At 36.5% G+C, this 13,125-nt stretch overlaps 1 protein-coding gene across 1 annotated transcript in view; it reads left to right on the forward strand.

The window, feature by feature from the left end:
- Positions 1 to 13,125, forward strand: part of FRRS1 (ferric-chelate reductase 1) — a 54,293-nt gene that overhangs the window by 35,120 nt on the left and 6,048 nt on the right. Inside the window, exons 9-11 of the mRNA XM_010831001.1 lie at positions 5,637 to 5,750; positions 7,381 to 7,493; positions 10,254 to 10,340. Coding sequence (XP_010829303.1) covers positions 5,637 to 5,750; positions 7,381 to 7,493; positions 10,254 to 10,340 — 314 coding nt within the window. The remainder of the gene's footprint in view (positions 1 to 5,636; positions 5,751 to 7,380; positions 7,494 to 10,253; positions 10,341 to 13,125) is intronic.

Below are 13,125 nucleotides of genomic sequence, written 5' to 3' on the forward strand. Positions count from 1 at the left end.
AGCCATTTTGCTTTTTTGTCATTCTTTTCCTATGGGGATGGTCTTGATCCCTGTGTCCTGTACAATGTCACGAACCTCTGTCCATAGTTCATCAGGCACTCTATCTATCAGATCTAGGCCCTTAAATCTATTTCTCACTTCCCCTGAACAAAATACAGTTCCCCCACAGGTCATTGTTGCTTTCGTTGTTTTGTTGTTGTTTAGTAGCTCAGTTGTGTCCGACTCCGCGACCCCATGGACTGCAGCACACCAGACTTTCCTGTCCTTCACCATCTCCTGGAGTTTGCTCAAACTCATGTCCATTGAGTCAGTGATGCCATCCAACCGTCTCATCCTCTGCCTCCCCCTTCTCCTGCCCTAATCTTTCCCAGCATCAGGGTCTTTTTCAATGAATCAGCTCTTCCCATTAGGTGGCCAAAGTATTGGAGCTTCAGCTTCAGCATTAGTCCTTCCAATCAATATTCAGGGTTGGTTTTCTTCAGGACTGACTGATTTGATCTCCATGCTATCAGGAGACTCTCAGGAGTCTTCTCCAATACCACAATTTGAAAGCATCAGTTCTTCGATGCTCAGCTTTCTTTATGGTCCATCTCTCACCTCCATACATGACTACTGAAAAAACCATAGCTTTGACTATGTGGACCTTTGTTGGCTAAGTTTCTGCTTTTTAATATGCTGTCTAGCTTTATCATAGCTTTCCTCCAACAAACAAGCGTCTTTTAATTTCATGGCTGCAGTCACCGTCCTCAGTGATTCTGGAGCCCAAGAAAATAAAGTCTATCTCTGTTTCCACTTTTTCTCTATCTGCTTGCCATGAAGTGATGGGAGCAGATGCCATAATCTTAGTTTTTTGAATGTTAAGTTTTAAGCCAGCTTTTTCACTCTCCTCTTTCACCCTGATCAAGAGGCTCTTTAGTTCCTCTTTACTTTCTGCCATTGGAGTGGTATCATCTGCATGTCGGAGGCCATTGATATGTCTGATGGCAATCTTGATTCCAGCTGGTGATTCATCCAGCCTGGCATTTCACATAATGTACTCTGTATATAAGTTAAATAATAACCAGGGTGACAACATACAGCCTTGATGTTCTCCTTTCCCAATTTTGAACCAGTCCATTGTTCCAGTCCATTTGTTGTCTGGTCATATATGTGTGGATCACTTATATGCTGCACTCTGCTTAAAAACAGTGAGACTTTATGAGGCTGAAACCCTTTTTCAGAGCAATAATATCTCTGTAACCCATGTAAACATAAATAGAACAAGGTCATCCTGGGCAAATTTGACAAGCTCAGGAGACATTGTTTAGTAATGCAGACTGAAGGTCAGAGGGACTGTGATGCTGAATCAGAAGCTTCTGATGATTCTTACAGACTATGCTAAGCTCCAAAGGACACTACGTTATTAGCAAAAACAAAAATTAACCAGTTTCTTCATCCAAATATATCACTTCATCCAAAAGTGATTCAGCAAAAGTGATCAATATTAATATACAGATGAAATTGCTTAATGTTTTCAGATTTTCATTTTCTACTAATTTTTCTTGTTATCCTCATATTTGGTGTTAAGCTGGCATATAGCTATCTTTCTGTTCTTTTTCTGACTGCTGAGGTGTTTTATTTTTCTTACCTTTTCACAGGAAATTTAATTCTCTTCTCTGGGTATCAACAGTGATTGTAGATTACAATTTGAAACATTCAGAAAGCAGATACCTAAATATTGTCACATTTCTTTACATCATGATGTTCAGTAACTAAGTCAAACCATAGCTTCGACTATACGGACTTTTGTCGGCCAAGTGATGTTTTTGCTTTTTAATACCTTGTCTAGATTTGTCATAGCTATTCTTCCAAGTTACTAAATCATGATGATTACATGACTATTAAACATTCATGTCTACTAAATGCAGTGAACAAAATGGTATAAATGTTTACCCAATTCCCTTGTAAACAAGGTTGTTTTGCACAGTATTAACAAATGGAGTTAATGTATAACACAATGTCAGTGAGGAAAAAAACCTTCTCTGTAAATAAATAATTCTATTTATATAAATATATTCTGATTTTTTTCAGCACACATTTACAAACTGGATCAATGAAAAGAAACAAGATATATATTTTACTATAAGAAGAAAAACTTGAGAAATGACCCACAATGGGAGAAATCACCTAGGAAAAGGGGTCAGAAGCAAACAAAAGATAATTGAGAGTTAAAAGTATTGTCATATTTAGTAAAACCCATTTAAAACCTTGTTCTAACTACTATTTTACCCTCAGAAAGCTTTGTCTTATCGTGAAATAAGCCATCATGTGAAATGCTGAGTCTGAACTGAAAGACAGAACTCATCTGTGTGAATAAATTATTCACAATGAGAAAATCTACCAATTTAAATAATTAATGTAGAGACCCCATTATCACATGACCTGTTATTTTGGCAATTTAGGAATAATACTGCAGGAAGTGAAGTGAAAGCATTGTATGCATATGCTAGGTTCTGTCTGCCTCTTTGTGACCCTATGGACTGTAGACTGCCAGGCTCCTCTGTCCATGGGATTATCCAGGCAAGAATTCTGAAGTGAGTTGCCGTTTCCTTCTCCAGGGGATCTTCCTGACCCAGGGATTGAACTTGCATCCTCTGCATTGCAGGCAGATTCTTAACCGTTGAGCCATCAGGATGCTAAACATGAACTCAATGTCCCTTAAGGCAAAACACCAAATTTATAATGGAGCCATGCAATGGAACACCAAAATTATATGGATTTCTGCTTTAATGAAGGTTATGTTCATGTTAGTCCATGGCTTCATGGTACTTCAGTTTTAAAACACTTTTCTTCCAACTTGATTCTCAGGCTGTTAAGAATGTGGTCTGGTTTTTAATACTACCACTGTACTAATCCAATATTTTTAGGTTCTTCAAAGCCTTCCTTGTCATTTTCAATAGGTTTTTTTTTTTCATTATCTTCTATTTGACATTTTTGTAGCTTCTGATAGCTATTGTCTCCTTTTTCTTGACACTAGTCTATAGGTATTCATTATAAAAACTTCTCATTTTCTGTTTTATCTCTGATCTTCTCTGGTATAACAAGACATGATATAATTGTATTCACCAAATGAATAACCAGGTGTCCAAACACTAGTTTTTGAACAGTCCATTTTTCCTCTGTTTCTAAAGGCTCTTTATCATACACTAAAAATCTGTCAGTAAATCACATTATTTCTAATTTATTCTTCCATTGATCTATTTGTCTATTACTGTACTGTTTGAATAATAGGTTGTAAGTTTTGATAAAGCATGATTCCCCTCCTAGCTTTCTTTTTTCAGGAATTCTTGCCTCCTCTTTGTGTATCTGCTCTTCTAGATAGAGTTTAGAAATGATTTGTCAAGTTTCATTAAAAATCTTATTGAGTTTATGGTTGGAATTGAAATTTTAGATTAATTTGTGGGATAATCAACATCTTTGAGTCTTCCTATCCAGGAATATATTGGGAAATTGCATTGATTCAGATCCTGAAGTATTCTTCATGTCTTCCTATAGGGCTTATTTATTTTTGTTACCTTGTTCCTAGGTATTTTATAAATTTCTAATACACTATTGTGAATGGAATTTTTTTTCTGACATTTTCTCAATTTGTTGATGTTTAGGAAAGTTATTGATTTTTGAATGCTTATCTTGAAAGTAGCCAGCTAGTTTTCCAAATTAATATCTTGGATTTTCTAGATAAAACATTGTGTTTTGTGCAAATAATGATATTAGCAGCCCTCGTTTTCTTTCTTTTCTTGTTTCACTGCATTTCTTACTTCTCCCAGAGTAGTGTGGAATGATAGTGTAATATGGCAAATATTCTTGTCTTATTCCTGATTTTTATGGGATTGCTTCTAATATTCAGTGTTGTCTCATGTTTATTGTATTTTTCTGGGGGATATATTTTATTGTGTTTAGGAAGTATTCTGTTCCTACCTTTACAAAGAGTTCTTGTCATGGGTGTGTGCTGAATTTCATCTACTGTCTTTCAGGCAGCAACTGACGTGACAGTTTATCATTACTTATGTATATTTCTGAACAGTGAACAATTCTCACTTTCCTGGGATGAAAGTGCTCGGTCATGTCTTGTTATTCCCTTAATGCAGATTAATATAATTCACTAATATTTTATTTAAGCTTTTTGCATCTATATTCATAAATGTTTTTGGTGTATGGTTATGGGATTGTGTGTGTTTTTGTGTGTGTGCATGCCTGCCTCATGTTGGTTTCAGTGTTATGCTAATCTTATAGAAAGAACTCAAGAAGAGTTTAAATAAACATGAATTTTTGAAGTTAAAAAATTTTTAAAGTTGTATGATAGAACTCATTCACATAACAGCCTGACTTAGGGATGGAAATATTTGACTAATTAAATAAAATTTTATTGTTATTATTCTCCAGATTTGCTACTACTTTGATCAATTTTTGTAATTCTAGATTTTCTCAGAAAGTCATCTATTTCAGTTAGATTTTGAAATATTTTTGGCTGACTTAAAGTTGTATATACCATTTTTATATAATTTTAAGGAATATCTTCATATCAGCAGCTATGTCATTGTTTTCATTTCTAATATTGTTTGTGATTTTTTTTTAATCTTGTGGTCAGATTTATCAAAAACTCAATTTTATTGGCTTTTACAGAATTAATTTTTCTCATTTTTAGACTTATTAGTTTGTTAATTTCATTCATTTATTTTTAATCCACCTTCTTTTCTGGTTTCCTAGGTTATGTTTTGTAATTTTAAATGCATCTTTAATTAAATTATTTACTTCAAAGTCTTCTTAAATTTTTTTAAGAGAATGCTTTAGAATGATTAAAAACTTTTGAATAGTACCTTGATTATATCACCTGTGTTTTGATATAAAGTGCCTTCATTGTTATTTGTTTAAAAAGGTTTGTAATTTTAGTTTTGACTTCCTATGTATCCTAAGGATTATTTAGAAGAGCTTTATAAGTATCTAGCTGGACCACTTTTTCCTAGCTTTCTTTTGTTAATTTTTATTTTGCTTAATTTTAGTTAGATAAATAACTTGTAAACATACTTCTTTTTGGAAGTCATTGAAGTATAGTCTGTGGTCTAATACTTACTTGAGACAAAGATTCATACCATATCAAATTTCTTAATTATTTTAATTCTTTTTGACACTTGTATTCTAAAAATTATGTATGTTCCATAATTTGTTTACTCATTCTTCTAATGATGGACATTTAGCTTGATTGAATTTGTATGGCCAGTGTAAAGAAATGTTTCTATGAACATTCTTGTGTATATATCTTTGGTTAAAAAGGGAATATTTCTGAAGGATTGATTCCCAGAATGGACACACATCCATTCATAGCGACATAAACAAACTAGCTGAAATAATTCTATACATTATAGATTTTATTTTATAAATAATGAATATTATTATAATATATTAAGGCTATATATATTAGTATTATTTTAATACATGTTGCATATTAATATAATATCAGTATATAATAGTATATATCATCTCTACTGAAATTTATTTTTTATTACCTTAAGAAATTTTGTTTTCAAGCCATGTCATTGTCTCTCCATTCCTTCTCTCCTGAGAAAGTAATTCATCTTCATTTTCTTAAAAAATTTCAGGTCGAATTCATAAGCATTCTCAGCAACCTTTGATTACATATGAAAAATACAATGTGACAGGCGATCCAAAGAACATAGGAGGATCCCATTCTTTACTCCTTCTGAAGGTTCATGGTAAGTTACATGTATATTATTACTACTTTGTGGAATAAACTTAACTTTGTGGGATAAATTTAATGCTGGCTAGATTGAGAAGGATAACAGGCACAATTTAGCAAATATCCATAAATCTTCTAAGTTTAGGTAACAACATTTGCAGGTAGCATTATCTATCTTAATGTTTGCTATTTTTTCACAAAAAGAGAGTAGGGATATTTCAGTGGTTTTAACCCTGACTTATATTAAAATCACCAGTGGAGCTTTTAAGGCATTTATCAATAGAATTTTTAAAAAGTACACTAGTTTCTAATTGCAGCCAGGATTGAGTATTATTGCGTGAATTAACTTTTATGAGACTTTAATTATGCCATTTATTAAAATAAATGGTAATAAATTAGTAGTTTGCGATTGTGATTGTTTAATTATAATAGTAGTTTGGTTTCAAAGCTTCCCTGGTGGCTTATATGGTAAATAATCTGCCTGCAATACTGGAGATCTGAGTTTGATTCCTGAGTTGGGAAGATCCCCTGGAGAAGGGAGTGTCAACCCACTCCAGTATTCTTGCCTGGAGAATCCCATGGACGGAGGAGCCTGGTAGGTTATAGACCATGGGGTCGCAGAGTCAGACACAACTGAGCAACTAACACTTTCACTTGGTTTCAAAGATGTAATTTTTGTTGTTGTTGTTGAAGAACTGGTCAATGTACAAGAATTTGAGGGTATACAAAGTAACTCAGTGCTATCATTATGTATCACATACTTAAAATAAAGGGAATCAAGTTGGAAGAGCAGTAGCCTAGAAATAAGGCTCTGATGTACTCTGGTTGTACAAGTAAAAATTGACTTCATTTGAAAAGCAGTCCAGTTATTGTTGAAAAATGAGGTTAAAAATAGGAGAATAGTGTAAGTGTATACTGTACTGTACTCTACTTTTATAAAATATTAATACTGGCAGGGAACTTTCCTTAATTGGTATATTACCTTTATATACTTCAGAATTATCCATTCTAGTGGGAGTTTCAGTAAAACTTGAAAATATCTTTATTGTTGTTATTTCACTTCTACTAGTAGCTCTAGTTGAGCAGTAATTGGATTCAGAAATAATGTGCCTATTTGTTTTCCATTATTTTTAGGAGTAAAATGTGAGACGATTCTGAGAAAACTATAGATAGGTTGTATTAGTGTAATGATTAAGAGCACAATTAATTAAAAAAAGACTGGATTCAAATTCTGACTTATAACCTTGGGCAAGTTACTTAACTTCTCTATGCTTTCCTTCCCCATATAGCAGAACTGGAATAATAATTGTAAATATTTTATAGGAATTGTTGTTAGGATCAGTTAGATTAATATGCATAAAGTACTTGGAGACAGTGCCTGGCATGAAATAAGAGCTTTGAAAGTGTTGGCTATTAGAAGTAGTAGTGGTGGTAAAAGCATTGATCTTTAGGTTGTATTTATTATGTCAGCTGAATGTCTTGTTGATTGTTTACATTTTCTAAGCATTTGGATTGGTCATTTAAGAAATAGCTTGATTAGATTGTGTTGTCAACCATTGCATTTTCTCACCTGTAGGTGCCTTAATGTTTGTGGCATGGATGTTGATTAGACTGTGTTGTCAACCATTGCATTTTCTCACCTGTAGGTGCCTTAATGTTTGTGGCATGGATGACCACTGTTAGTGTAGGTGTACTGATTGCCCGGTTCTTCAAACCTGTTTGGTCAAAGGCTTTATTTGGTGATGCAGCTTGGTTTCAGGTAGGTGGAGAAATAGTTTAATGCAATTTCCATATTACTTGAATGTTGCAACATGAAAACACATGAATTAAGTGGATTTTTGGATGGTTATAGTTGTAATTTTGGAATCCTTATAATCTCTCTTTGCCCTTTGGTTTCCTAACCAACTGAGAATAGACATAAGATACTTGATGGAGATAAAAATAAAGACAGCTTTATGAAGGATCAGGCTGAGTTGGAGAATGTATCATTACCATGTGTGTTTTTTTGGAACACAGACCTTGAGTGCATGTAACGTGATCTTGAGTTACATGTCTAGTTGCAAAAGAAGATTAGAAGAGCATTCACCCACTGCACTGAGTACAGATGGGTCCAAGAAGGCAGTGCATGCATGCTCAGTTGTGTCTGACTTTCTGCGACCCCATAGACTGGTATCCCACTAGGCTCGTCTGTCCATGGGGATTCTCCAGGCAAGAAAATTGGAGCGGGTTATCATTTCCTTCTCCAGGGGATCTTCCTGACCCAGGGATCAAACCTGCATCTCTTGCATCTCCTGCATTGACAGGTGGGTTCTTTACCAGCTGAACAATCAGGAAAGCCCAGGAAGGCAGCAAAGCAGAAGAAAGAAACTGGTTGCTCACTATGCTGCAAAGCAGCGGTCCGTCCTCTGGTTGATGGGCTAGTGAAGGTTAGGCAATCCCTCACTCATCAGTCAGTTCAGCTCAGTCACTTAGTCTGTCCGACTCTTTGTGACCTCATGGACTGCAGCACGCCAGGCCTCCCTGTCCGTCACCAACTCCCGGAGTTTACTCAAACTCATGTCCATCAAGTCGGTGATGCCATCCAACCATCTCATCCTCTGTCATCCCCTTCTCCTCCCGCCTTCAATCTTTCCCAGCATCAGGGTCTTTTCCAATGGGTCAGCTCTTAGCATCAGGTGGGCAAAGTACTGGAGTTTCAGCTTCAATGTCAGTCCTTCCAATGAACACCCAGAACGGATCTTTAGGATGGACTGGTTGGATCTCCTTGAAGTCCAAGGGACTCTCAAGAGTCTTCTCCAACACCACAGTTCAAAAGCATCAATTCTTCAGCGCTCAGCTTTCTTTATAGTCCAACACTCACATCCATACCTGACTATTGGAAAAACCATAGCTTTGACTAGATGGGCCTTTGTTGGCAAAGTAATGCCTCTGCTTTTTAATATGCTATCTAGGTTGGTCATAACTTTTCTTCCAAGGAGCAAGCGTCTTTTAATTTCATGGCTGCAGTCACCATCTGCAGTGATTTTGGAGCCCCCAAAAATAAAGTCTGACACTGTTTCTACTGTTTCCCCATCTATTTCCCATGAAGTGATGGGACCAGATGCCATGATCTTAGTTTTCTGAATGTTGAGTTTTAAGCCAACTTTCTCACTCTTCTCTTTCACTTTCATCAAGAGGCTCTTTAGTTCATCTTCACTTTCTGCCATAAGGGTGGTGTCATCTGCATGTCTGAGGTTATTGATACTTCTCTCAGCAATCTTGATGCCAGCTTGTGCTTCATCTGGCCCAGCATTTCTCATGATGTACTCTGCATGTTAAATAAGCAGGGTGACAATATACAGCCTTAACTCATCAGTCAAGATTATGTATTTCCTGTGTAGGTGGGAAAAGAAATTGAAAGTGTCCTTTTTCATGCTGTCCCTTCCCTGGGGGATGAGGAAGCAGTCTTTTAATAGAAACATGGGCAAGGGTCAATAACTGACCCTCAAAACAAAATAAAACAAACCTTACCTTTCATTTGTCATGTAGTACGGATATTTGCATATACAGTGAAAGATCAACAGATATGTGTTGAGATAGAATGTGCATGTCTGCTTGTAGAAAAAAAATATTGCTTATTGTAACAGTTTTGACTTTAGAAGAAGGTATTATTGAAACTTCATATAAATTTGTAGCTTTTAAGATTTACCTTGTCTAATATCATTTCTCAGTTTTGGCTGGCAGTGTTAATCTGTTTTATTTGTTCTCACTACTGATTGTCGTATGTCTTGCTCCTGTCTGTCTCTGCCTTTGATTGTTCGCTCTCTCTTTTTCCTCTTCTCACGTGGATATTCCCAACTGGAAAACTCTTTGTCTCCCTTTCAACCAGTTCAAGTCCTCCACTGTCTTCAAAGCTATAATATCTGCACACATTGCCTGACTATAGGTCCTACTTTCTGGTGACTATATATGTGTGTATATTTACACTATATTTAGTGACCATAGGTCCTGCATTCTCTGGGGTAGTTTTGGTTTGCACCAGTTATCCTGGAATAATCCAGTATCAGTGCCCATTTTCACTCTCAGTATTCTCCTTATTTGAATGATGAATTATACATTTCAAATGTGTTTCTCTTATCTGCGGAATTAAATCCCAACCTCCCCAGGAAACAGTACTTTCTGTTTCCTTGGAGTTTCATTGTATGTAACCATTTTGCTTGGTGGTGGAACTTAATAAATGTGTTTGGAAGGAAATGAGTTTGGCAGGTAGGTGCTCTCTGTGTGTGAAAATATCCATTCCCGCTGTTCTGTGCAGGTGAAGTCTTGGCAGATGCTTTTGAGTGATGAGGTTGGCAGCTTAGACTTTTCTTTAAAGTTCAATGGTATAGTAAGATTTTTTTTTTAAACTGACAATGAACTGTGGTTAGATGTCAACTGAATGAGTACCTTCTGTGGATCTCAGCCCGTGATCTTCATGGTTACACCAGCTTCTTTCTCTTTCGTGTTCGCTCTCTTCTCATTTGTCATTTCACTCTTGCAGGTGCATCGAACTCTCATGCTCACTACTTCTGCCCTCACCTTTATTGCTTTCCTTCTGCCTTTTATTTACAGAGGAGGCTGGAACTGGGTAAGTAGATCTTACACAGAATGTTTTTTTATTATATTCATATGTTTAAAATTCATTTTGATGCCAAAGGAGATTGCTGCTTTTTTTCTCAAATGATGCATGAAAAGATATATCTTCATGTCCCTCTTTCTCTCCTTTTTGAATCATCTGATGAGTGTTTCACATGGCTGGTGTCAGGGATGGAGTTAGAATATTAGTGCAGATTACTTGGTAGTGGAATGTGTTTTTAGACAGTCTCAAATTTTAACTATATACTATGTAGCTTTAATGAGTTTTCTCACTATAGAACGGTGAAAGTTGAAAGCATGATATCTAAGGAACACGAACACTTTAAGTGGTTTTCTCTAATACTGTGACTATCACTGTTAACATTAGTTGTATTCCTACTATGTGAGCAGCTGTGCTAAGTGCTTTACATGTGCTATCAAAGTTAAACTTCAAATAAAGTCGTTACTGATGATAATCCCATGTCATTAAAGAAGAAATGGAGGCTTATTCTCAAATGTAGATCTCAAGTTTAGACCTTTACCTTGACTTGGAGACTCAAACATCCAGCTGGCTACTCAGAAACTCAACTTGTGTGTCCAAGACATCTCAAGCAGTTCCCTTCTTGGGCCAAAACCTTGGAATTATTCTTAACTCTGCTCTCTTGCACACCCTGTGTCAATTCCATCAGGGAATCCCATTGGCAATACATGTCAAATAAAAGCACTTTTAACCATCACTGGCTACTCTGTGGATTTGAGCCAACATCATCTTTTTGCCTGAATTGTTACAACAGGTACCTAATTGGTCTCTCTACTTCAACCCTTGCCCATGTGCAATCTGTTTTCAATCAAGAAGCAGAGTGATTTTTTAAAAATGTAAATCAGATTATATCATTCCTATGTCCCAAACTGGTTTCTCTAATGTCTCAGTTTTACCCCAAGTTAAAGCTAAAGTCCTCTATCACTGGTTCCCAGTTACTCTCTGGATTGGTCTCCTCTTCCTTTCCTCAACCTTAGCTCATTTAATTTCATATTTGGCTAATTCTCAGCATGTTACTGATTTGTAGTCTTTACAAAGATTCTTCCTTTTTCCTAGGTCATGTGTCCTCTACTCCCTTATCTTCTGCAAGTCTTTGCTTAAATCATAGTTTCTCAAAGAGCCCTGCTCTGCTCTATTTTTTTTTTTCTAAAGAAATGTTTACCTTATGTAATTTAATATAATTTACTTAAATAATGTATTTTTTCTTTTGTCTTCTCACACTAGTATGTGAACTCTGTGAGTGATGGGATATTTATGGGTATGTTTGTTAGTGTATCTATAACACTCAGATCAGATTCTGGTATGTGACATGTCAGTAAATATTTATCAAATGAATGAATGAGGCTTACTGAGAATCAGAGAGGTACCTAAGGTCAGAGTCTGAGTTTCCAGTATACTCTTCTAGTTTAACAGCCATTTAAATTTTGATATCAAAATTTGATATTTCAATTTGGGCTGTTGCCAAAAGGGTAAATACGGATGAATCTCGGGTCATAGATATTACTAGGAAACCTCCTTTCTGCTTTTTAAGTATTTTTAGACTGGTCAACCTATTTTTTAAAGGAAATTGTGAAGATTTTCTGATATGACTTGAGACATTGGGACTTTATTTCTCCAGGTACTTGTGACAAGTGTAATGCTTACTTTACAAACTTCGTAGCTTGTAGTCTTCATAGTTGTGACAAGGGTGGTAAAAAGGTAAAAGCATAATTCTATAGCTGGATCCTTGGATTTGAATCCTCGTGTCATCACTGATCGGAGAAGGCAATGGCACCCCACTCCAGTACTCTTGCCTGGAATGTCCCATGGGTGGAGGAGCCTGGTGGGCTGCAGTCCATGGAGTTGCTAAGAGTCTGATACCACTGAGCGACTTCACTTTCACTTTTCCCTTTCATGCATTGGAGAAGGAAACGGCAACCCACTCCAGTGTTCTTGCCTGGAGAATCCCAGGGATGGGGGAGCCTGGTGGGCTGCCCTCTATGTGGTCGCACAGAATTGGACACGACTGAAGTGACTTAGCAGCAGTCATCTCTGATTACCTGAGACATCTTGGGCAAGTTGCTTAACTTCTCAGTCCCTCAGTTTACTCAAATGAAGATAATAGAGTATCTATCTCATAGGCTTTCTGAGGGTTGATATTTAATTAACTGAATGCACTTAAAAGAGTTCCGGGCACATTCTAAACAAAATAATTTTGTTCACTGCTATTACTATTTTTTATTCAGTTGAGTTCAGTTGCTCAGTCGTGTCCGACTCTTTGCGACCCCATGAATCACAGCACGCCAGGCCTCCCTGTCCATCACCAACTCCCAGAGTTCACTCAGACTCATGTCAATTGAGTCGGTGATGCCATCCAGCCATCTCATCCTCTGTCATCCCCTTCTCCTCTTACCCCCAATCCCTCCCAGCATCAGAGTCTTTTCCAATGAGTCAACTCTTCACTTTAGCATCATTCCTTCCAAAGGAATCCCAGGGCTGATCTCCTTCAGAATGGACTGGTTGGATCTCCTTGCAGTCCAAAGGACTCTCAAGAGTCTTCTCCAACACCACAGTTCAAAAGTATCAATACTTCAGCACTCAGCTTTCTTCACAGTCCAACTTTTACATCCATACATGACCACTGGAAAAACCAAAGCCTTGACTAGACAGACCTTTGTTGGCAAAGTAGTGTCTCTGCTTTTGAATATGCTATCTAGGTTGGTCATAACTTTCCTTCCAAGGAGTAAGCGTCTTTTAATTTCATGGCTACACTCACCAT

Source organism: Bison bison, unplaced genomic scaffold, assembly GCF_000754665.1.
Source record: "Bison bison bison isolate TAMUID 2011002044 unplaced genomic scaffold, Bison_UMD1.0 scf7180017864519, whole genome shotgun sequence".
NCBI lineage: Eukaryota > Metazoa > Chordata > Mammalia > Artiodactyla > Bovidae > Bison > Bison bison.